Here is a 24,338-nt window from a genome sequence, read left to right as displayed (position 1 = left end):
TGCAAGATTTCCGGTTGGAATTTCTTCATTGACAAGCCTTGACAATATCCTTCAAAACAGTGTCTGCGATTTTTTCCCGGAGGCTCCATTCAAATTATATGGCGTGATAATTAAAATTCCTTGAAAAGCACCTTCATCTAACGCCTTTAAGAGCGCATTAAAAAAAACAAAGGCATATAAAGAAAATCCCAGACACGGTTTTGAAGGATATTGTCAAGGCTTGTCAATGAAGAAATTCCAACCGGAAATCTTGCAGCGTGTTCGCATAGGGCGGGAAAAACCGATTTTTGGAAGGTTCAGCAAAACGCTTGTCACGTGACTCCTATGCAAATAATGACCGTGTACTGTGCTTGGTCGGATAGCTCTATATCAGGGCTTTCAGAAAATGTATACTGTATCGGGGTTTGGGACGTGTTCAATTATGAAAAAAATAAAAATCTGAAAGTGTCTAAAAGGTATGTAGCTACCTTAAGGTATGTTGATATTACAGACAGATGCTCTCAAAATATGTAAATTCAGAATTGAGCTGTTTCATTTTACCTGTGTTTTCTCGAGGAATTTTTCCACAGTCCACGGTTCCTCCTCTGGAAGTTCACAGAGCAAGATTGTACTCATGTCTTGCAGGACAGAATTGATACGGAATTGTACAAGGTCATTGGCACGGTCCATCAACAGTTCAAGATCACCTGCAATGACAGAAGAAAAAACCAGAAACAAGTTAGGTTTGCTAATTTCAACAATACTATCCAAATTTCAATTTAGTCTTCTGGCTTGGATTGATTCGACTAATATTCATACAACATAATGCAAGCTTAAAATTGAGCAGCACATAAAAAGGTTACTGAGAAAGTGAGTCACTGTGTACCATAGGGTAAAGTTTTGGACGATTCAAAAACAGACTTTGAAGGCATAATTCACCACAGCAGAAATACACGTACGTAAAGAGAATGGCATTGAATGAAATAATTTCAGGGTGGTTACCCCTAGACATTTACTGACAGGATAGTTCCCATAAGCCAGAGTTAGGAATAGGGTTTGGGAGTGTCGTGTAAATGTTCAAAGGTACATGTCCTAGAACCAACAGAATGGGCCACGCCATCAAAGAGAAAGAAACCTCAAAGTGTATGAGAAGGGATGTGCAACATTACCTAGAGAGTCATAGACATTGTCTGCATAGGAATCGATGGTCATGCTAGTCCATGTCAGCGTGGTCAGGCCGGGGTCAATGGCCTCATCCAGTTTGGACAGGTGTGGCGCCATCAGGGGTTCAAAAGCTACATGGATCTTGGCGCGGACACGTTTCACTTCGGACAGTAACATCTGTACAAAACAAAAGTGAAAAAAGTCAAATGAGGGCACAGATACATAGCAAATGGATGTCTGGATTCACTGATATTTCTGATATTTCAATATGTGTATACGTCTTGAGGTTTACAGGTCTTTACCGTGTGGTTTGTTCACAGTCTCTTTACTGAAAAACAAAGTCATTCTAGTATACACAGAATCAAATTTTCACTTTCTTAAGCCCCTACGTATCATCTATTACAGTACTTAATTATCGTACGACTACATCATTCTGTAATTAATCTTCAGCAAACTTGAACTTATGAAACATGTTCATGAGCTACTCTTTGAATATCAACTTTTTATGCAACAAGTATTTACACTTAGTTTTGGCCTAATTGATCCTATTTTCCTTTTCCATCAAGTAGGGTTTGATGTCTGGTAAAGCTGTCGTTCCTGTTTTCAGATACAATTCCACTCACCTGTAGTTTATTGTAATTCTCTTTGAAATAGCCCTGCTTCTGTCTCAAACCCTTTGCTGCCATGGAGATTTCCAGCCCCATCCTCGCCATGCACTCCGTCTCCCTGATCAGGGTCAAGATCTGTGGGTCAAAGTTCACATACAGGTCACCGCTCTCGGGATGGCGGACCAGCAGGGACGCGTGCAGGCCAGACTTGGCCGCCTCCACCTGACGCAGCCAGGCGCGGTGGTACAGAACTTCAAACTCCATTAAGACCTTGGCGAGCTTGTTGAAGTTCTTGATAATCTTCTTTCCCTCCGGACTTTGCAAGATGTTCGGGAACTGCTGGAATATTTCCATCGGCTCCTGGATCCGTCTGTACATCTGCCTTGCCCACATTATCTTGCCAGCGATTGGTGGTAGATCTCTTGCAACTGGTGGGTCGTTTTTATTCTTCTGGTAGTTGCGTGATGTGTTGTCAATTTCTCTTCCATATTTTTGTAAGATGATGGAGTATTTGTCTTCAATGCCCAAGTCTCCAATGTTCAATCTATGCGATTCAATAAAGACAACCATTTATGAGAAATATTGCTTAAGAATTAATGATCTGTTAAGATAACAGTACTGTATATTTCTATCGATATTTGATCTCTGACATTCTTCTCTGTGAGTGTCATTGCAATATTGTGGTTGCCGTATACTTTTATGCAGGAACATATTGTATTTGACAGACAGAATTAGAGCTGAGTCAGCATGAATTTTCCTAACATGGTGTTTTAATGGGTGAAGACATTAACCCTTTGAGTGTTGTGATTTTTTCCACCAAAAGTTTAGTGCAACATTTTACCAATTTTTATGAATTTTTCTGTATTTTTTTTTATAATTTTGGATCAAATGGACATCACATTTCATTGGCTATAAATTTTTACCAAAATTTTGGCAAAATTCTGAAAAAAATTTGACTGGGGTACATTTTATAAAGGTGACAAAAATTGACTTTGGCGCTCAAAGGGTTAAATGAAGATCATCTCAAAACTATGTGCAGGGACTTTAAAGTTTTTTTAGGCTGAAGAATGTCTTTTCCGTTAACTGCTACTGGCAGAGTTTTATGCATTTGGCAAAAGAAGAAATGGATGTCACTTTTATTTCATGGTGACATTGTTCTCATAGCATACACATCCTTAAGAATTCCATATATGTTTCTGCCCTTACACTTGTATTTTAAGGCAAAAAAAATTGTGCTGTTCCGATAACATTGTTTTTTAAAATAGGGTAGGTAGGTCAGCAGGGATTTTTTTTCCAAAATATTTTTATTTTTAAATATGCATTTTTCAGGAGTTCAGGGCGGTCAGACACTGGCCATAACATTTCCAGAAAAATGTACCGTACATAAAAGGAAAAAAAACCACAAAAGACATCCTCGTTCAAGCAAAAATCAAATGCCGAGTAAAGAACGCATGATTTTGGGGGTTTTTTCTTTCTTTTTTTTACTTCCGTGTTTACCTCGCTTTAAAAAGTTTAGGACCGCCGGCAGGTAAAAAATAGGGTAGGTCGGGTTATCGGAACAGCACAATTTTTTTTGTTCGGCCTAATACACAGACATGACTTATTGTTAGTCATGTTTGTGTCACATTTACAGTGTACATAAGGGTTTTCCAATGAAAGTTCTTGCAGAGATGACCACCAACCATTTGGACAGAGATGAAGTTTGCCGTATCCAGGGCAAAATTCACAAGGAAAACTGTACACCTTAAATCTATGTCTATAAACAAGTTACATGGAAAGATTCTTGGTGTCATAAATTCCTTTGACACATGGGCCACTGAAAAGCTTGACTTCACGTCTATAACCGTCTTTTATCAAAATGACCTTGTATTAAGCATTCATTGTAAACTGTGACACTTGTGTTGACAAAAGCGGAGTTTAATACCCACCTCTCAAATTTCTTGATCAGCAGCAGAGCTCTGCCAACATTGTGAATCTTGTCAAATGTATGGTCCATGAAAGATTTGATCTGGGTCTGTAAATAAAAAACAAGAAATGCTGACATATTGTCTCACTAGTACTGATAATAATTACTTAGAGTATTATTATTAGAATTCATCAGGTGTAAATTTCAAATTTTTTCTCCGTAAAAAGTGGTTGGATCAGCAGACTGGTGCTGACATACTGCCTAAGGTTACTTACTTGGTTACTTGGTTTCAATGTGTCAATGTTGCTACTGTTTCAACAAAACAAGCACTTCAGGTGCATATGATAAAACTCATTTTCAATTGCTTTTTTTGTTCAGTTTATCCATCTACAAGTTTCTGTACACAGGTCTAACTCTACATGTTGATAACACTGGTTGTTTCACGTGTAAGTTTTGATGACGGTTCAAGTCCGGGCTCTCACCTGGAGTTCAGAGCACTGTCTTTTAAATTCATCGTAGTCCGAGTCAAAGTCCATCTTTCTCTGATCCAAAGGATCGTACGGTTTCTTCTTCATGCTGGTCATGATGACATGGAATCTGTTTGCCATTAATTCCATGCCTAGGGGGTAGAATTGCCACAAGTAAATCATATATTCAACAACAGTACCAGAATATTTTCATAATGATGTTAATTTTTTTCTGTCTTGATTGTTGTAGTTTTCAAAACGTGACAATAAATACAAAATTCTGGTTTTCTTATGATGTATTAATGCAATTTTCAATAAACTCAACAGCCTTGATTTGACTTTTCGCTTTGCTTTCATTTTTTTTCAGAAACATGTAATTTATATTATGCATGGCAACACAAGCTAATTACATCACTTTCTGATAGTTTCCTTTCTGATTATGTCAATGCTCTTATTGCAGTTTCTGATAGTTTCCTTTCTGATTATGTCAATGCTATTATTGTGGAACAAGAATTCAAAATATATAAGTCTTAGAAAACTATTCCAGTTGTTCTTGGATGGCCAAATAGCCTGATGGGTGGAAAGGTGACTCAGAATTGATGTACTATTAACCCTTGGAGAAATCTTGATCTCACTCACTCACCTTCAATTCTACAGTCAGCCAGCTGCAGGTAGATCTGAATCGTATCGAAGATATCGATGATTTTCAGAAGTCGCCTCTGGAAGGTGTCAAACTTCCCGAAGATGTACATCTCGGAGAAGTCAAACTGCCTCTCCTCCGGCATGGTTTCCAGTTTCTGCTTCGTCTTCTGGAAGCAGCGCTGGTACTCCTGGTTGAGTTTGATGCAGGCCTGCAGTTTCTCGATGACTTCGTCCCGGGGCTGCTCCCAGATGTTGTACATTCCGTTGCAGGTGATGTAGGATTTGCAGGCTGTGATCATTTGATTGGTGACCTGAAAAGTAAATATTAGAATTTACGATTGGTTGGACAGCTCAGTAGAACTGAATTCTTCCTAATTGTGTACATGCATTGTGGCATTTGAGGGCACGTTCCAAGATTGAAGCTGCGAAGAGAATTCCCGTTTTCAAAACATTTGATCAACACTATGGTGAGAATTCTACATAAACAAAAAATAAACAAAAGAAGAACAACTCTGGGCTTGATTTTAGAAAGAATGAAACTTACCTTGACAAACAGCGATGTCATTCTCTCCCTGGTGTTATAGTATCTTGAGATGCTGTGGATCATACGGATAGCATTGACCAGTCCAGGAATTGTGCCGACCATACCGAGCTTGATTGAAGATGATAGAAAAAAAACAAACTTGTTAATGACAACTAGAAAACAATGCTGCTTTAAGGTAGAACGCACCTCGGGGACAGACATTTGGACTCTCAAACTTTTACAATTCTCTTCTGATATACCACATGTGGGGGTTCATTTTAAAGCTCTTGGTGAAAGAAAACTTTTCACAGGCTTAGTTTTTCGAAATTCGAAAATTTTCATTATTCTTCATAGAGTTAACACAGGGATGCTGCCATTTTGAATTTCTAATATCGGTAAATCTTGGGTAATTTGTTTCTCTAGTACCAAAATTTGCACGGTGACCCCCTATTTTTATTCTTGATTTTGAAAGAGAATGATTGAAAGATTCATTGAGGAAAGTTAGAGCAAAAGTTTAAGTCTTTCATTTTCGAGGTGCATACTACCTTAAGCGAATGCACAAATGAGAGAATGAGACTCATCTCATATTTCTGAGTAAGTTTGATAAAAGTTGAAATTTTGACCAATTCATCACCAAATTTTGGTAACAGAAATTGGTTTCTGTCATAAAACTGAAGTACAGAAGAAAAATAAAGTTCAATTATTGGCTTGAAACTAATTATCTTGTAGGACACGACACATCATGTGTTTTTGTAACACCATTTTCTGGTTCTACGACAATATGGTTATACAGTAATTGTGAGTCACTCCTGGGTAACTTCAACATATACCGGTAACATATGACCCTCTCCCATACTGTGTTTGGCATGACATATCTACTGATCTCTTCAATTTAATTAGATTTTACATCGAAATTGATTCCTTTTGTTTGATCTGACATACAAATTAAACAAAGGCTTCAAATTCTATATCCTTCACAGGTATTCCCAAGCGACTGAAATGAACACTATACTAGAGCGGTACAGTTGGTCAATAAATTCACCAATGACAACTGAGGTATGTTGATAGTCTGGGTCGTGATATGTCTGTTGCCCATTGAAACAAACACAGACGACTGCATCATATGTAATACCCCAAACCCAAGTCTACATGTATGTAGACAAAATAAATACGGGGTGATTCAACATTGCTTACTGACTGCACATGAAATTTCTAAAATAAATATACTAAATATCAACTACAGAGTTATCTATGCTGCTACTGTCATTGTAATTATCAAGCCTTGTCACAGAGTTGACTTACTGGGTCACTATTGTAGAGTGGATCACAGAATTTTTCCAGGGTGTAAAGGTATTTCACATTGTCCTTGGCTTCATTGGCGGCGTCTGTTATTCTCCTGTCCAAGTCCATCCAAATCTGTGGACACAGATTCATTGGAATATATGAAGCAAAACAAAGTAAACAATACAAATGGACACAGAGGGAGTTTAATCAGCATATTTTTTTCTGACTGAGCTGTACACTTTCCATTACACAAATGCTGGTAAGTTTTTGCAGAGTTCAGAATGGTACTACTACTAGTATTTTGTAATTCTTACATTAATTGTTTTATAATTCTTTCTTTTCCTCTATAGCTTTCTGTGAAAATTTCATCATTCCACGACTTAATTTCCTCTGAAAATTCTCACTGTACCACACTTGGTGCATTTCATTTCAAAAGATATCCTACCTCTCATTATTCTTCTGCAAAATTGATATTTCTTCAAGTAGAATGCGCCTCGGCAACAGATACTCAGACTCAAATTTTTTTTACTTTTGGGGGCTCATTTTGAAGCTCATCGAGTGAGAAAGATTTTCATTCTCTTAATTTTTTGAAAATCAAAACTTTCATTTTTCCCCATACAGTGATGGATGGTGGCCATTGAATTTCAAATATTGGTAAATGTCAGAGAAATTGTTTCTCTGGTATCAAAGTTTACATGGTGACCCCTGACTTTTTATTCTTGACTTGGCAAGAGAATGGTCAAAAGTTTCATCGAGCGAAAGTTTGGGCAAAAGTTCAAGTTTTTCACTTTCGAGGTGCATACTACATGTACCTTAACTCAATTCTTGAATGATAATTTCAATATCATAGCTACACATGTTAAGTCACCTTAATTGTTTTGGACTTGGCTGCTTGTAGGACATTCAGCACAGCCTTGACCTCTGACCCTTTTATCTGGTCCAGCAGGTAGTTGAACTTGGCCATACGTTTCTTCCAGTGTTCTAGCTCTGCCCGGGGTCCGATGTTGTCGGCTTCTTTGCGCATTTGCTCACTCTCAGCCAGTACCTGGGAAGAAATATCAGTGGTCATTCTGTGTTTATGATGAGGTGGGCTATACAACATACTGGAATGCTTTCTGACTGAAAAATATGGGCTGCAAATTTTGTACAGAATTTTGCAAATTTTGAAATGACAGTGATGTTACCATTATGGCTCTAAATGTGTTTACATGGGTAACTGCATATATGTACACTGAAGATTTGGTCTCATATGCTGATGATTTTAAGGCTGGCATAATTACCGATATACTTCTACAGGGGTATGTGATGTCACATCTCATGTGTGATTCTGTTTAAGGATTGTGGTGTATATATAGAATGGTGGTGGTAGTTGTGGTACTTATGGTGACAAAGACTTAATGTGCGACTCTCTGAAGCATGCAGCTATCAGCACAGGTCAGTCTATGGTCACTGTCAATGATGCTACAGTATGTCAATCACGGACGTGGAAGTCAGGATGTAATGCTTGTGACCGTGACAGTGTAGTTATGATAACAAGTGTGACAGTGACTGTCACCAGAGAAGCACCTTTCCGTGACAAGTCATTGCTGCAGTCCCTACATTTTGACTATTGCTTTTCTTGGACACTGTTTAGCAGAGTTATGCCGTCTGCTGTCACTTCACAGATGACACTGTGGAACCGTGTGAGAGAACCTGTAGCACTTCCTTCATCTATGCACACTGAGGTTCACAAACGAAACCACCACAGAGATATACTCAGTGAATAAAAATCAACTATTTGCAACGTTTCACTGCTGAAGTCAGAGAAATCTGCCATTTGTCTGCATTTCAAATTATACACAGTGATACCGCTCTGCATGGTTCAGTGTTAGTGAGAAAGACCACACAACAAGTGTAGAAAGTTGCATGCCTGCTACATTTGTTGATTTACAAAAAGGAGAAAGCGAAAAGCATTCAAAACGCCTTGAAATGAACCACATCAGAGCAGCTGGGTAGACATGCAGATGTTTCTGACTGCCGCAGTGCCCTCTCTGCGACCCCTCACCTGTTCGATCTGTTTGATCCACACAGCTATGCAGCTCTCAATGGCCTCCAGGGACTCAGTGCTGTTGGCCGCAACTATGTAATCATTGGGTTTCTTGAGCCGTGCCAGATTGTAAGTCTGGCAGGGCTTAAGTTCAACTTTGTCGTCCAATGATTCCTGAGCTGCGACGAGGACGCTGACAAATGCGTCCAGGGTGTTGAGGAAATCGCTCCGTATGTGCGCGCCTTCGACGCCACCAATCTTCCCCAGGCACCGGTGTTTTTCCTCAGTGAAGGAATGAAAATGTTTGTCAGCAGATTTTCCACGGAGTATAACAGGCCATTTCCAGTCGTATCTAGTACTGTGTAGGTTAAGTCCTGTGGGAACAAAACAAACGAATAAGTATCTTATGAAAGTTCTGTGTCAAAGTTCATAGGACCCCCTGTAGGTCGTCATTTACAATAACCCATGTTCTAATTAGGAATGACTTGGAAAGGGGGGGAGATATCATTTTGTTACTATAAAATACGAAAATATTCATTGTACAAGGTCAAGACCACTTACTTGACACTGAACAAGGTACATGTACATTGTAAGTTATGTTTTATTGACGCAAATGGCAAAAAATTCTACAACAGCCACGGTACCCCTCAATACTCACTTTGGTAATATTGTCCACCGTCAAGGCTTTGCTGGAGTCTGCCTTGGAGAAAAACAGACAAGTGCCGTGCAGAGAGCTGTCTTTACCGTCTGTCACATACAGCTTGGGTTTGTTGGATTTCTTCATCGCCGCGGACGGACCAAGTCGGAGTTGGTCCGCTGAAAGAATGAAATGTGATATTGAAATTCAATGTAACGTAACAGTGGCTTTACAGGTGTACCACCGTAGATATACATTTGCACGGTACATTTCATAGCAACACTTGGCATGAATGGAAACAGAGTAGATGGAAGGCTTTTTAATGTTTCATGAGATGTAGATGTGGTTGAAGTGGTATGGGATATGGGTGTCATGCGATACAGGCTGCATTAGCATGGTGGGAAGAATCACTTATGAAATTTGATGAATTCACCTAATAATTGTGTTTGTCTGCAGTACAACATTTTTAAATAGCGATGTTGGGTGAAAGGGAATATGACAGCTGTAATTTGTATTTGATATTACTCCAAAAAAGTGAAAATGTGTTTCAAAAATACTTCTACCAGTTAGATGCAAATAAAAGACATATATTACATGTATATGTACAAAATTGAGATTCATTGCCAACATCAAGTTCATTAACACTTACTTGTCAAAAATATGTCACACTTGTTTCAGTGTGTGTGTGTGTGTGTGTGTGCGCGCGCACGTGACTTGGCATGATAGAAACCATTGATGTTATTTTCTCGTTGCATTATAGTTTTTAGGAGACAGTGTCACGTTTTGCTGTAAGCTTCGCAAGATATTGTTAGATTTTGGTCAAAAAGGAAACACAGTCACACTGCAACTCAACTCAGGTGTTACAACAAAGTGCAGAATGGAATGGTTTCAATTAGGGTAACGTATAAAGAAATCACATGTTATTGAATGTTGAATAAATTAGACAAAAAGTGCACAACAAATTTATAAAAAAATTTGCTTTTTTTTTAGTATAAACCACACACAAAGTAAGGCCCTGAGGATTACAAGGAAACATGTATAGAGAGAGTTTAGACAAGGACGATGTGACACCCTTTCACATATATATAACGGGAATCAGAGAGAGACACACACATGGCCTACGTTTTGCTTCCGCATCTTTTTGTGAGGCTGACCCTTGTCTGACTTGCTCCACTGTCAGAAGAGGGGGGAAAATAAAGGTGTTGGTTTTACGGTTAATGTTTCTTTTAAATGTGAGAATGTTATAGGTACGGATGCTGCAAGCAAGCTATCTCTTAGTGCAGATACAGATGTGTGGATCTGGTGTTGGTGTGTACCGGAACATGCCATGGAACCCTTGTGAGATGGGGGATTTTGATGGTATACATGTAGGTTGACAGTCGTGCTGAAAATTTCGGACAAAATTGTTCAAATTTACAGAGTTTGGCAAAGAGTCTGAAATGTATAGTGGATGTTGGCAATTAATTATTTTTCTGAAGATAGAGAAATTAACTGAATGTAGCTTGAAAATGAGAATTTTTGGAAATTTTGCCACCTAAAAAGGAATGTTTCATTAGCACTACAATTAATGGTATATATCGAAGACCAAAATAGAATGAACTTATCAAAATTGGTGAGAAATGAACATTGTAATTCAGAGCAAATGATGCATAATATTGTGTGGTGCTGAAAGACAGAGGGAAATGCCAATAAAGTTTGACCGTGTATCTAAAAGAAAAAGTTTTGCTACTTTTCTTTTTCAATGAGAATTACCTTGGCAGATCTCACAAAAGTTCCATGTCTGAACCTTTGGACATATAAGAAAGCAGGCAGCTTGTATGTGCAATGCTAGGTGATATATTATATTACATGACAATTGATTATTGATGACAGTCAATTATGTGTCCACCATTATTAATGTCATCTGAGGAGGGTGGTCAGTAAACTGCACATGCAAAGAAGTAGAAAATTGTTTTTTTCAAAAATGTTGACAATTTATCGTTAGGGATATCAGAAAATCAATGTTCTTGAGCCGTGTAAGCTGGTAATGTTTGACTGCGTCATGACAACAAATGAGATTTCAGTGATGAAATTGAGAGGTCTTTGATTGGCTTGCATGGGATGAATTTGCATGTAAAAGTCTTTCTGATTGGAGGATGCAATTCATTATCAAACTTCTGATAGGTCATCCAAAAAAAAAGGAATATTTAAAAAAAAAATTTCTAAAGATTTAAAAATTACTGAAAAATCACAAATCTGAAGTTAAATTTACCTGGTTCTGGGCCTGGATCAATGTCTTGGTAGAAGAACATTAGTGTTGTTGGACCGTCAGGGTTGAAAAATCGATCCATTTCCTCAATCTGCGTGCCGTCCAGGATTGCATCTTCTGTCTCCGACTTCTCCAAACCAAGGTTTGTTGCCACAGTTTCCAGTACATATTCATGCCGAGCATCCAGCTGTGCCCTTTTGGCATCTCTTTCCTCTTTGAGTTTTTGCTGAAAAGAACCCAGAAAATGGAGCATTTTACTCACAGTCAAGTAGAAAAAATGCCTTAGACTTTTTCCGTTATTTATTCAAATTTAAAGAATTTCACATTTTGACACTGTTATTAAAAAAAATCATATACATTATTTCTTTACAGGGTCTTAAATTTCTGAAGAGGCTGGATCTGGAAATTTTCTGCCAGCACTATTTTCCATTATTTAGGCACAGTAACAGGTGACGTGAGATCGTATTTCTCTCTCTCCTCGCATAAAAAACACTTTACTTGATTTTCTTTAATCAAAAGCCACTTACGTTTAAGTTATCGCCATGAGACTTGTTCATGAATTCATTAGTTTTCCAATAAAGTTATAATTTAATACCACACTGATGTGCAACCTGAATTACTTATTGTTGTGGGCTTTTAATCATATTTCCTGCAATTTGACTCAAAATTGTGTATAAATGAAGAAAAGTGGAACTGAATCCGCTTGGCAATATTGGTTCTGTGCAGAAGAAAGTCTCATAGACTACACTTATACTAGGCAACATTGATTTATTAAATAGTGTGAGTAAATTTACATGTAATGTTTGAATTTTGATGGCTAGTGTTCTTTCCACATTTAACAAAATGAAAGTTTGGATCGCAATACACAAGTCTTCTTTTTGACAAAAGTTAGTCAAATTCATTGAAAATGAATGACAGAAAAAGCATAAACTATCATGCAACTTTAAGAAAAATTTCTTTCATAGAATTTTTAAAGCTTTGATGAAAATGCAAACAATGAAATGGACTTCAAATAAAAACATCTGATTATTTCTAGAATTTTGTACGTGACTATAAAACATCTATATAAGGCGTGATTGTTTATACATGTAGTTGTGATACCATTTGCAAGGCTTTCAACAGTTAACTTTATGTGCCTTTGAGCTGTCAAAGGACTCGCGTACATGTACATGTATATCTACAATTGTACTTGACATGTCTGAAAATGTCTACAGTACACTGACAACTCTAGCAAGTCATTACTATGCACAGACAGAATAACTGGAGCTATCTCAGTTCATTGCTGTGGCAACCAATATTCACGTGTGCACACACACCCACCCTCTGGTCAGGTTCATCAGGAAAGTACATGAACCTCAAAAGAATTCACCAAGATCCATCAATAACACTGGGCATGGACATGTAGATACAGGTAAGGCCATGTACAAAATCACAAAGACAGCGTTTGCCAGTGTAATTATTATTCTATTAACCAAAGATGGTATCATAGCTTATAGTGACTTGAAAGTACATTTGTATGCATCTGTTTAGACTTGTGAAAAGTAGTAATAACTTATTCAATTCTTTGGAATGCAATTTAATGACTTTCTCCATTCATATTCATGGCACATAAAACAATATGGCTGGACCATTAGACTCAGAGGGAGATATCAAATCTATGTAGAGGGGCTGTGATCGAATCTTTTAAGCAGTTTCCAAAGAAAATACTGTAGTTGATTATTTGACATCATACCAAATGCAGTCGCGACCTAACATTTTACATTTTGAAATGTGAAAAAGTTGGCGTCATTCACACAAAATTTGTGAACAAGTCAAAACTGTGGGCAACCTTAGAAAAAATAAGATCTGGATCGACACTACATGGTATATATCAAGATGACTTCCATTGACCTTTTAAAAATGTCATTCAAAATGTTTACTGAATACAAACACTTCATGGAATCATAAAAATTTCAAATCTCCCCAACTGTAATTTGCGGAGTGACAGACTGGGAGTTGAATGGCCCAGTTGCCATGGCGTCCGGTGTAATCAAACACGGTTGCCAGGCAAACAGGATATCAACCCACACACGCACCTGAGATGTCACATCTGGGAATTCACAATTGATGCTATTTTTGAAAACTTAAAGTAATCTATATATTATTGAATCAAGTATGACAGACCCACGGTAACAATTGTTCCCTACTTGTAAATCTTTTTCTTCCTGACTGCCAACACAGATTATAATAAAAGCCAGATAATGTCTACTTGCCACAATGGGCAAATAGTTCTAACCAGTGCATGCTTGTATGTTGGAGACTGCTGATTTCATTTACATACTGATTCATGAATATAAAATTGTTTCCTCAAAACACCTACATAATGGGGAAATTTTTGTTCCCGAGAGACTTACAATCAGGTAAACGTGCATGAAATGTACAATGTTTGGCAGCATCCAATGCGTGTACCGTGTACCGGTATGTACATGTACATGTAAGCGAGCACCTCAATACATGTGCGTTTCTCCCTGCCTAATCAATATCAGCCATCTATAGGGTAGACAAAACACTAAGACTCAGGTTGCTATGCCCTCAAGATTACACAAACGCACTATGAAGTTATTGTTTGGTGCGTGTATATAAATAATCATTTTCACAATGCTTTCATAGACGACAATCATCACAACTCTCAACAACTTAACCAACATTACATTTTTACACCATATATATAGATAGCATTTAAATTGTAAGCCTTCACACACATGGAAAGTCACAATAAATCGACAAAATGTTTCCCACTACCCCTTATTGAAATCCTTCAAATAATTCTGTCGTATTACTTTAGGATCTCGTGAAGGGTGAAGGGTGAATTCCGGGATACTGTCAGTGTGAAATTACCTTACTCAACCCCGCTAGCATGCTGAACATCAAAAGATTTAACTCAACATGTACAGGGCCATCAGTACTGGGCTTCTCCTCGTCCATATTGACACCATCCGTTGGTTATTCAGCATTTATACCGCACACTGTCACCCTGGGCTATTCCTTTTTCAGGACACACGCAACTCGTCTTCTCTTTTGTTTTTGAGGTAATGAACTACATGCGTCAATGGACTTGTTTGATTTTCATGCCTATCTTGATAGCCACCTAACAACTAACAGATAACAACCCCAGTCTCCTTTACTATCAATCTCTTACTTTGTGATTGCATGTGATTACAGTTGAGTTGCCAATATTGGATTAGTCTCTCAGCACTACAATATCAACTGCACAATGGTAAAGCCACGGCATTGGATGGACCTTGGGTAAGCTGACTTTCTATAATTTTCTTTCCATCAATAAAAGGTTTTAGTTTCTCCATTTAAAAATTTATTTCATTGAATTTGTAGAGGCACAGAATATCTACCCCAACTGTTGTGTAGGTCAAACAATGAATTTATCTATTTCAACACAAAAAGCTAACCATTCTCTGTAATATTCAACTGTGTGCTCTGGACAAGAAAAGACCACAGTCTGCATCTGGTAATTTACCTCTGTAATGATCCAGACCGAATTTCCGTGCAGGTGCAAATACATGCAAAACATGCTTTACCAAACTCATATACACAAAATCTTTATTAACATCATTATTGTTGCTCCAAATCCTGAGTCGAATTCTGATGCCATTTTCTGCACAAAATTTTGTGAAGACAAAGATATCAGAATACAGGCTGGCCACTATCTATTCTGAATCTGATTGTTTACCAGACCCCTGTGAGGATGAACAGAGTATGTTTGTTTGCTGATTTGTTTACTCCAATCTCTAACTGTGACTTTGAAGATGGTTTGGCAATTGTGCCATGGCAACCAGTGAGTACTACACACCTCACATAGCCAGTTCAAACTACATTTAACGCACATATTAAAACCACATTAATGCAAGTACATGTTTAAGATCGGGCGTGATTTCAACACTCATATATCTTGTCCCTACACGCCTCTCTCCTTGGATGTTTGCTGGCCTGTGTATACAAGATGTACAGTACATGTACCAGTACCTAAACTGGACATATTTAATACTGTGCCTAACAATTTAAAGTGACAATAATTGTGACTTTTATACATACAGTACAAAGCATACACTTGAAAATTCACAATGTTGAATTTCATGTACTTTCCTAATCATCTCGTCTAGTTTTGTTACTGTACTCCCCACCTTCACCTAAACACTGGGGGGACACTGTACTGTGTGATCTTTTTAAATCATTACCACTGGTACTATGAATCTAATATACTTGAAATAATGCTACTCTGCAAATTCCGGTACATTTTGGCACTGGGAAGGGCAATCACTGCAGGTTCTTGCAATTTGCTTTTTATTCATTAAATACATTTACCGTCATTGGGCATTCATGTACATGTATAGTGTAGAATTTTGGTACACGCATACCACAACAAGTTGTTGCCAAACATCCACTACAAAAGATTAGTTTCAACTTTGACTCTAAAAAAGTAGACCTTGTTTGGGGAATTTCCTTCAGAAATGTGTTAATCTTGTAAAGTCTAGCCTCAGGGTTGATCTGCTTTCTTAAAATGTTGAACAATAGTGTCAGGTCTATGGCCTGCGCTTTCGCATTGTCTCCGTTTCTAAAAGATTTCTGACAAACCGTATTTCGCACCATGATTATATTACAAGCGTGGTGGGATTTGGTTTACATGTTCATAGTTTACGTACCATTCACAGGTAAGAGAATTTCAAAAAAGATTTACATTTGTACTTGTGTAATCCGCTTGAAACTGACCAAACCAAATTTAAAATACTCTTTTGAAAAGCTACATTACGTAAAAGTTATGACCAGATAAAAGTCAAGTATCATGGTGTATGGATTGCACCTTCAACTTGAGTAAATGTCAGTGTACAAATACAGTAGTTTTTGCTGATAATGTACTATAATAAACATAGGTAACAGTGGCTCCATTTGTTTGCTTGTTTATTTACATGTATGTATTTGTTATGGAGAACAAATGACAACTTGAATGTTAGAAGTTTAAGCCGACTTCTTCCCATGCTGAACATCCAATCCCTGAACATAGTGTACCAATGATCTTGGACAGTTTTTTGCCTGCAGACACTAGCCGGGTCAGCATGGTTAATCTGGCCCTCGTGAGATGTACAGTAAAATGGCATTATGTGTGCATGAATCTTGTCAAGATCCACATACTGATGGAATTATCTGGCATAATGGTTTACCAAACAACAGATATAGAAATTTCCTTGCAGTAATGACAGCCCAGTGCAGCTATCACTGCCAGGAAAATAACATTTCAAGTCATTACTGCAACAGTTCTGTTGTGCATGCCCACTGTGAACGCTCATGGCTCAGAAGTGAAAATTTTGCAGAATGCCTCTGGAACAAGTTTCACCTTCAGAAGTTATATCCTACATGTATTCCCCCCGCGCGCCCCCCCCCCCTCATCAAATTATTAGCAAGATTTCTGTCAGTTTTGCCAGTTCAATGGCAAACCCTAGTAAAATAGCATCATCAACTTTACAATACCAATGGCTATTCAACTGTGAACAAAACATTTACATACAAGCACTGGCTTTTTATTGGTATGATGTACAGACTATTTTGTAGCAATGTACAGAAGGTGCCATTCTCCATCTGTACACTGATTGCTATGTTTCAGTCCGTCGTTTTAGAGCACTGATGCACAACTTGGTAAACTGTAATCCACGGCAGCGTACCTGCTTGAACTGTTTTCTGCCTAGCTACTGTAATCTCGTGTCTGATTCATTGTGTTAAATTTACAACTATAGAAACTTCATTAACTTTATATCATGCAATGTTATCATTTGAAGAATTCCGATTTCATACAGGGTACACGCGTATTTGAATGTAATCATGTATAGTACTTATACGCAAAATGAAGCCTCATCCATAAAGATTTCAATTTAAAGTTTGCAGACCATGGGAGATGGTGAATTGCAGGGTTTCTAACCAACGTTCTGTAATTTTGTTTCCCGTTTTGACCATTACGTATTTCATAATTCTTTCAGATTACTAACCCACATGACACACCTTGCCAATGTTGCTTAACAACAATTTAATTTCGCAGTAAATGAGAAATTTGCATTGCCGTTACCCAGCTATGCGTCTGTGAATCCCGGTACAACCAATGCATGCATTTTTATCTGGCTGGTTGTACGATATATAATTTGGACAATTGTATGTAAATGCACAGCAGTCTCCATGAGAAATACACTAGTGAGTGTACTATGTACGTAGCCTAGGAAAACAAGATCAGTAGCTGATTTTTATTACAAAAATAATAAATGCATATTGAAAGTTTAATGAATCTTGAAACATAACTAAATTAAAATATATTATGTTTTACATTGCACTATATTTCAGTTTTTCATATTATATGAAAACCCCAAATACGAAAAACACACGAAATAATGGGTTTCCATACAGCTTTTGCAAGAAATATTTATCACCTTTACTTATAATGATATATGGTATTCTGATGAGGGCAAAGATTTCAGTAATATTCTACACGTGAATAGACTCTCTGCAGTGTGGGAACATGGGATAATCAGAGCCTAACTGTGAAGGGGCAATAAAACAGGATTTCTTCATCGCAACCCTGTCATGTGTAAATGTGACTTGACATGTAAATTTATAGTGACCTTAGCAGTCAAGTGCAAATTGATTGCTCTTTTGTTGGGCTTGCTGCACCGATGGGGCCTACAGCCAATTTTATAAGAGAGAAATTGTGGAAGGTTTACACGGGTATTCGTGACTGTCTAGGTGACTGAAAGGGTAGCTATTGAAATATGTCAGTGTGTGAAACCGTCTATGAGATACTGTGACAGAGTATAATAGCTTAATTTTTATCTATTGAATACAAATTCCAAAATTTACGATCCATATCTTAAAAAGTGATCACATTAATTGGGTGTTCATTACAGCATTCTGCATTATTCATAATTCTATTTGATGAGAGAATTTTTCAGAATCGATTGTTATTTTTTCAAAGATATATTGTCAATACAATTAGGCACACTGGGAATAAAAATTTGTTTGCTCCAGTCAAATTAGCAAATGTTCTCTCCATTAATTGTGATGAAAATTTAGTCATTATTTTTTAAGGATTTACAGACCGTCTTTGTATGTGGCCATTTTTGTGACCTAAATTAATTTCAGAGTCTGACATTTTGCCATAGGGCACACACACTGTCACTGTGTCAATAACATCGCTATCAATATTGTGAAAATGCTCAGCTCTCTCCTGGTTGCGATAATAAACACAGAGTGTGTAGGCAGGGGTGACAGTGGAAAGCCATCATAGCTCACAGACTATATAATTCATTATAGCATTCTGCTGAAACGATGACAGACTTTGCAGAGTCTTGACGGTCACGATAAAGAAAGAGCAGTGCTGTAAATCTTACTTTCTCCACCATTGACGTCTTCATCTTCACCATAGAAGCCATGTTTTCTGATAAGGCTGCCAGTGTTTTAGCTGTGTGTGGGATCCTTTTTCAACGGGGAATTACAAATACCAGCAGTGGGACCTGAGCCACCGGTAGTAGTTGAAATGGATCAGCTTGAATTTCAGTTTTGTCCCTCCAGATCTCAGCAGTTACTACATGCAACTCCACGATTGTAATTAATACTAGCACGTTACACCAGTGCCATGGAAACAGGCATATGTGTCACATGCAGTGTGGATCGAGATCAGAATAAGTCAATGCACGACTAATACAGCTTGGGTATTACAGTCAGCTAAGTTCAGCCTTATTATGGCAGAGGGGTGGTCAGCTTGTAATTTGCAGGGGCGTTGAAACTTGTCTTCAAATTAGAGAATGCACATTCAAAGCATCTCAGAAGGTATTAAATGTCGATTTAATATCAGAGACAGATCATTTTGTGACAATATTTCCATTTCACTGCTCCTGAACAAGTGTAAGGGAAAGTCCTGTCAGCTTTCAACCTGTCCCCTCTACTGTGAAAATGGAATAGCCCTCAATTTCCTCTTTCATGAATAAGTTATGATAATATTAAAATTGCCTTAAAATTATTATTTGTATTATTCGAGTAAGTACCTTCCGACCATTGTTAAATGAATCGTTTCTTACGTAAATGTTTAGTGGCTATTTTATTCAAGTACGGTACATGTAGCCTGCATTTCGGTCATCGTCTATAACACTAGCCGGCCGCTTCCATGCCCATACTGTTCTAACACTAGTGTCCTAAAACTCTCAATGACGCTTCAGTTGCCGTTAAACACAGGTGACTCTCTCAATTTACATGTTCCATCAAAGATTAAACGAAAACACACACACTCCAGCCCCACTCAACCTTTAATAGCATATCACTTCAATCTATATTTGGCCCTGACATTGTACCTTCGGGGCTGTTGCTACTGGTTACCGACATAAACAAAGGCCCAAATGACAGCACATGTTCATGTGTGCTTTGTCATATATGCCACGCCATGGCAACTAATGCACATCGTGACCACCTAGGCAAACAGGTAAACTGGACACCCTAGGTTACTGAAATATGTCATCAGTATGTTATTACTGGGCATTGTGGTAATGACGTTTTCTTTGATTGTAGCTCGGATAACAAACAATACAGGAGTACAAAGCTAGGCTGTTGAATAGCTATATTATCTCAAACCATAATCTTTCAGATTATTGTGACTGCTTTGAGAAGGATTGCAATATTTTTTATCCGGAACAATCCTGAAAACGAACACTGGTAGCATAAGCTACTGGTCAGAAGCCATTGGTGAGAAAACTACTGATACTACTATTTTGTCAGTGTCTGAGGTGAGTGAACACTGATTAACCTGCTCGACCCCAATTCTCTATATACAGGTCCGCACTCACAAATTATAAAAATGGTTTTGGGCGATACCATGGCACTAGAAGGATTAAAACAAGTGAAAATGTACATCATTTTTACAGTAATGCTTTCAGATGGTATAAAATCAAATAAATTAAACTTGGGTTTGAAGAGCTATGATAACGTTTTAGTACATTTCGCTCCTTGAACAGTATTACAAACTTGCACATACACAAATTTAAACCCAAAAAATTTGATGACTTTCATTTAAGAGCCCTGTTGGTTTTCCAGAATTTCTGTTGTGCTTAGCTAACTACAATGTACATATTGGCACTGTCCCTCCACCCACGGTGGGGGCAGTGATTAAACTACACAATTTACCGTGACTAAATTGTTGTTGATACTTTGCATAAATTTTACTTGAGTATACAATGTACATACATGTATTGCTCAGGTACATGTATGCTGTATATTGCATTGTAGTGAAAAATTCAGGTGCTCACATCAGCAAAATCTTTGTAAACACATGCCTGCAAACTGTTTGATATATCCTGTTTGCTAACACAACTACATGTATTATTACCAGTGTGTCGCTCAAATATGTACATGTATGATAAAACAGCAGTTTGCTGTGTTTTCATTTAAGCTGGTTAGCACATATACAGTAATTATCACTGCAAAGGTTAAGGCTTCCCTTTAAGGGCGGTGAGGGGGACAGCAAAAATGTTTATACCAAAGTTCACAAGCCAATTTAATTCACACATGTAGGCTCCAAAACAAGTTACAACCAGATGTTACCACTATATTTGCATTTTCTGTTGTCATTTCTCAATCATAATTCTTTCGGAGTAAATTTAAAGTCAATGCTGCATGTCCTTCTTTTGCAAGGTTGACAGTGTACAGTTAATATGGAGGATGTTCATTATGAGACACTACTACATGTACCGTACTACTATCTATGGTATACATATAGTTTATACAATATGAAATAAAGGGAAAATTATCAACATTACAATGTGGCCCCAAAAGATTTGACTGACAAAGACAAGCAGAAGTAGTGAGAACAGATGACAAAGAAAGGCAGAAAACGTAACATATTCGCATAGTGTAGTTCAGTGAGGAACAGAACCTGGTATTGGGTCAGGTACCCACAAAGCAATACTGTAGATATTTTACCCTTCCAACTCTAGAGGGAGACATACAGAGTACTACAATGCAGCCTATTTAAAGTTGGGCATACTTTTGCAACCCACTATAACCATTCATTATCTTACTAGTACTGGTGCTGAAAGATGTGAAACATTTTATCTTGTACAATAGACTACTATAAGACATGTACAAAGTGCATATGTTCTCATACACATATAATGTCCCATGTAACATTTATCGACCACAGACTTTTGTTAGAAGTAAAATAGACCTGCATACACCATTCATTAATTTGTTTATCCAGCGGAGTATTTCAATAACATGATTTGAAATGAGGTTGTGGGAACAGACCTGCGTAAACAATGTTGGCCATGGGTTTACAACAGAAGGGACTGCAATTGATAATGAGCTGTTTTACAGCATGTATTTCTAAGGGATTTTGTTTACTATAGTTGTCCCAGGCAACAGTGTCACGTTAGGCCTGATAGAAGCAAAGACTGTAAACAGTTCAAACCAACCAACAGTGTGTATGACATGATTTCACTGTATCATCTTCTGTATCAACATATCATACATAGTGCTAGGCATGCACAATTTACCGGTACATATAAAAGTTAGAAAAGAGATTATAAGTGTAATACAATTTTATTTTTTCGATGTAATGGTGACAACACAGGCTCTTCACCTGTGGAAGTCATCTTCAAGACAAAAATATCAACTTTCATTATTGAGGAGCAACTTACATCATTGAGGAGAAAAGGTAATTTATCTTGCATTTCATTCACGTCTACAAATGCTGCCATCACTTTTTCACCGGTTAACTGATCGATACACATCAGATATCACAGATCATAATAACATTACATTTCCGAAGTTATATCCAGTAAGTTACATTGTAAACCAGGCCTGAAGTTCACCCGGTAGAGGGTCACAACGTTTAAAATAACCACCACGTGGACGCTAGAGGGCGCTCTGACAACAAGCTGGGTTTTGCTGGAAGTCAGGTTATACAATGCACAGACACCGTTGACATGCACCCTTTGTCATCAACATTCCTGAACTTAAAAGTAAACCAGATTATCCCTCGCAAATGTCTCACAGTGTTAGGAAAAAGTGCAGTTCATCCCACGGAAAATTTCAACAATCTGGAGTTAAAACCTAACTTCAATTTGTGTGTAAAGGCGATAAAGTCCTTGAGGACACTATTATTTTGGTAGTATTTGAAGTGTCTGTCTGTATCTTTTGACTGCGTGTCTCAACAATGCAACCCAGGACATTCAATATTGATTTCACTGCCATACATAGTTGACAATTTACTTGTCCAACCGGGCGGTCAATTAGGCTTCTACCTGTATTACTTATTCATTAGAATAATCAATAAATTGTGTGACTATTCCACTCTTTGCTTCTTTAGCTGGTCTTTTTTTCACAATCTCTCGCACCAGATACCTAAATTAAACATCTTTGCAACTACATTTTCAAAGATTTGTATAAAATATTGTATAAATATCACTGAATTCCATTTTCTCCATGTAATGAAATTTGCCTCCATGTCACTTTATTCCAAGCCTTTCGTTTAGCAAAGAAACTAACAGTCACTCAGACTTTTTCTGTCTCATCCCCCATGGCGGTGAAAGGTTTCATAATACTGGTTTAAGAAAAGCAAGCAGTCACCAAAAGTGACACTGCAGATGGACACACACCTCTGTAATAGACTGTATCATGCACAAGGATTAATTACACATCATACGCCATTTATAACGTGTGTATCTCCATTGCCTTCCATAGCTGTTTGCCATGAAAACAGCAGGCCCTAACAAATACGGTACTCAATGGTTACTCAATAGGTTAGAGTTCTAGTACAGACAAAAAGAACTTTTTTCTTTCTGTATAAGTCACTGTAACCCAAGCTCAATTAAGATACATCATGTTAAGGCATAAATTTATCTTTTAGCACACAAATGCATCACTTCCACTAGCTTTCCTCAGTTACGGCACACGCGTATACATTTCCATAGAATGTAACCAAGTAGAGGTCCCAGATTACACTTCCAACTGCCCTGTCAAAATGTTTTGGCATCTTCAAACCACATGCCAGACGGCTGCTACTGTGTTTTTCTTGAAAGATGAGTAGGGCAAAAAATTTATATTGAAATTGTGCTGTAGCTGAGATACTCATGACTGACATACTGTATATCAGACCTTTGACACAAAAGCTTGATCAGGGAGGGATCAAAAATGGACTACAGTCAGATCCAATACCACATGTCGAATAGTTATTTAAAGCGTTGTAAGCCATGAAGTTCAGGCAAAATTTGCATACAATTGCTATATATAGTATAGTGTATATAGTCTTTTGCATTTCGACAGGGATTTTCAATATTGCATATATTCTGTAAGAGATATTTCAAAAACGTTACTTACTATCATGGCTCAGTCCTAAGTTTAATCATGTCACCTTATTCGCAAAACCATAGATACTGGTCACAGTACTAGCAGAATTTTGCCTTTGTGATTTTTAAAATAAGGACAGTACAACAGACCAAGGGTACAGAACTGTTCTGGTAAATTTCTTCAATACTTCTGCAGATTTAACCCTGAAACTGTCATAAAGCCAACGCTGGAATTACACAAAAACTCATGTTGTGTGCACACATGGTTGGTGTTATTATTATTTATGATGGTCAATTTGTAATACAGAATTTAGTGACCAAATGGCAGCAAATAACTGACTCCATAAAAACAAATACATGTAATACCATTTTTCCTATACACTCCTACAGATATGCCACCAGATTATCTGATTTTTTGCTTGTACAGGTGCACAAAACATTTTGAGATCTGTCCACTTCCTGCAATCTGTGCCAATATTATATGATATTTAT

At 37.6% G+C, this 24,338-nt stretch overlaps 1 protein-coding gene across 1 annotated transcript in view; it reads right to left on the bottom strand.

Annotated features, from left to right (window-relative positions):
* The window catches only part of LOC139147551 (dynein axonemal heavy chain 5-like), an 82,366-nt gene that overhangs the window by 45,236 nt on the left and 12,792 nt on the right, over positions 1-24,338 (bottom strand). Inside the window, 14 exon segments of the mRNA XM_070718677.1 lie at positions 541-686; positions 1,149-1,320; positions 1,767-2,295; positions 3,680-3,765; positions 4,140-4,276; positions 4,768-5,077; positions 5,311-5,418; positions 6,592-6,705; positions 7,442-7,618; positions 8,618-8,847; positions 8,850-8,973; positions 9,258-9,415; positions 10,359-10,409; positions 11,488-11,710. Coding sequence (XP_070574778.1) covers positions 541-686; positions 1,149-1,320; positions 1,767-2,295; positions 3,680-3,765; positions 4,140-4,276; positions 4,768-5,077; positions 5,311-5,418; positions 6,592-6,705; positions 7,442-7,618; positions 8,618-8,847; positions 8,850-8,973; positions 9,258-9,415; positions 10,359-10,409; positions 11,488-11,710 — 2,565 coding nt within the window.

Source organism: Ptychodera flava, chromosome 13 (assembly GCF_041260155.1).
Source record: "Ptychodera flava strain L36383 chromosome 13, AS_Pfla_20210202, whole genome shotgun sequence".
Classification (NCBI taxonomy): domain Eukaryota; kingdom Metazoa; phylum Hemichordata; class Enteropneusta; family Ptychoderidae; genus Ptychodera; species Ptychodera flava.
This window is presented reverse-complemented; position numbering and strand designations above follow the sequence as displayed.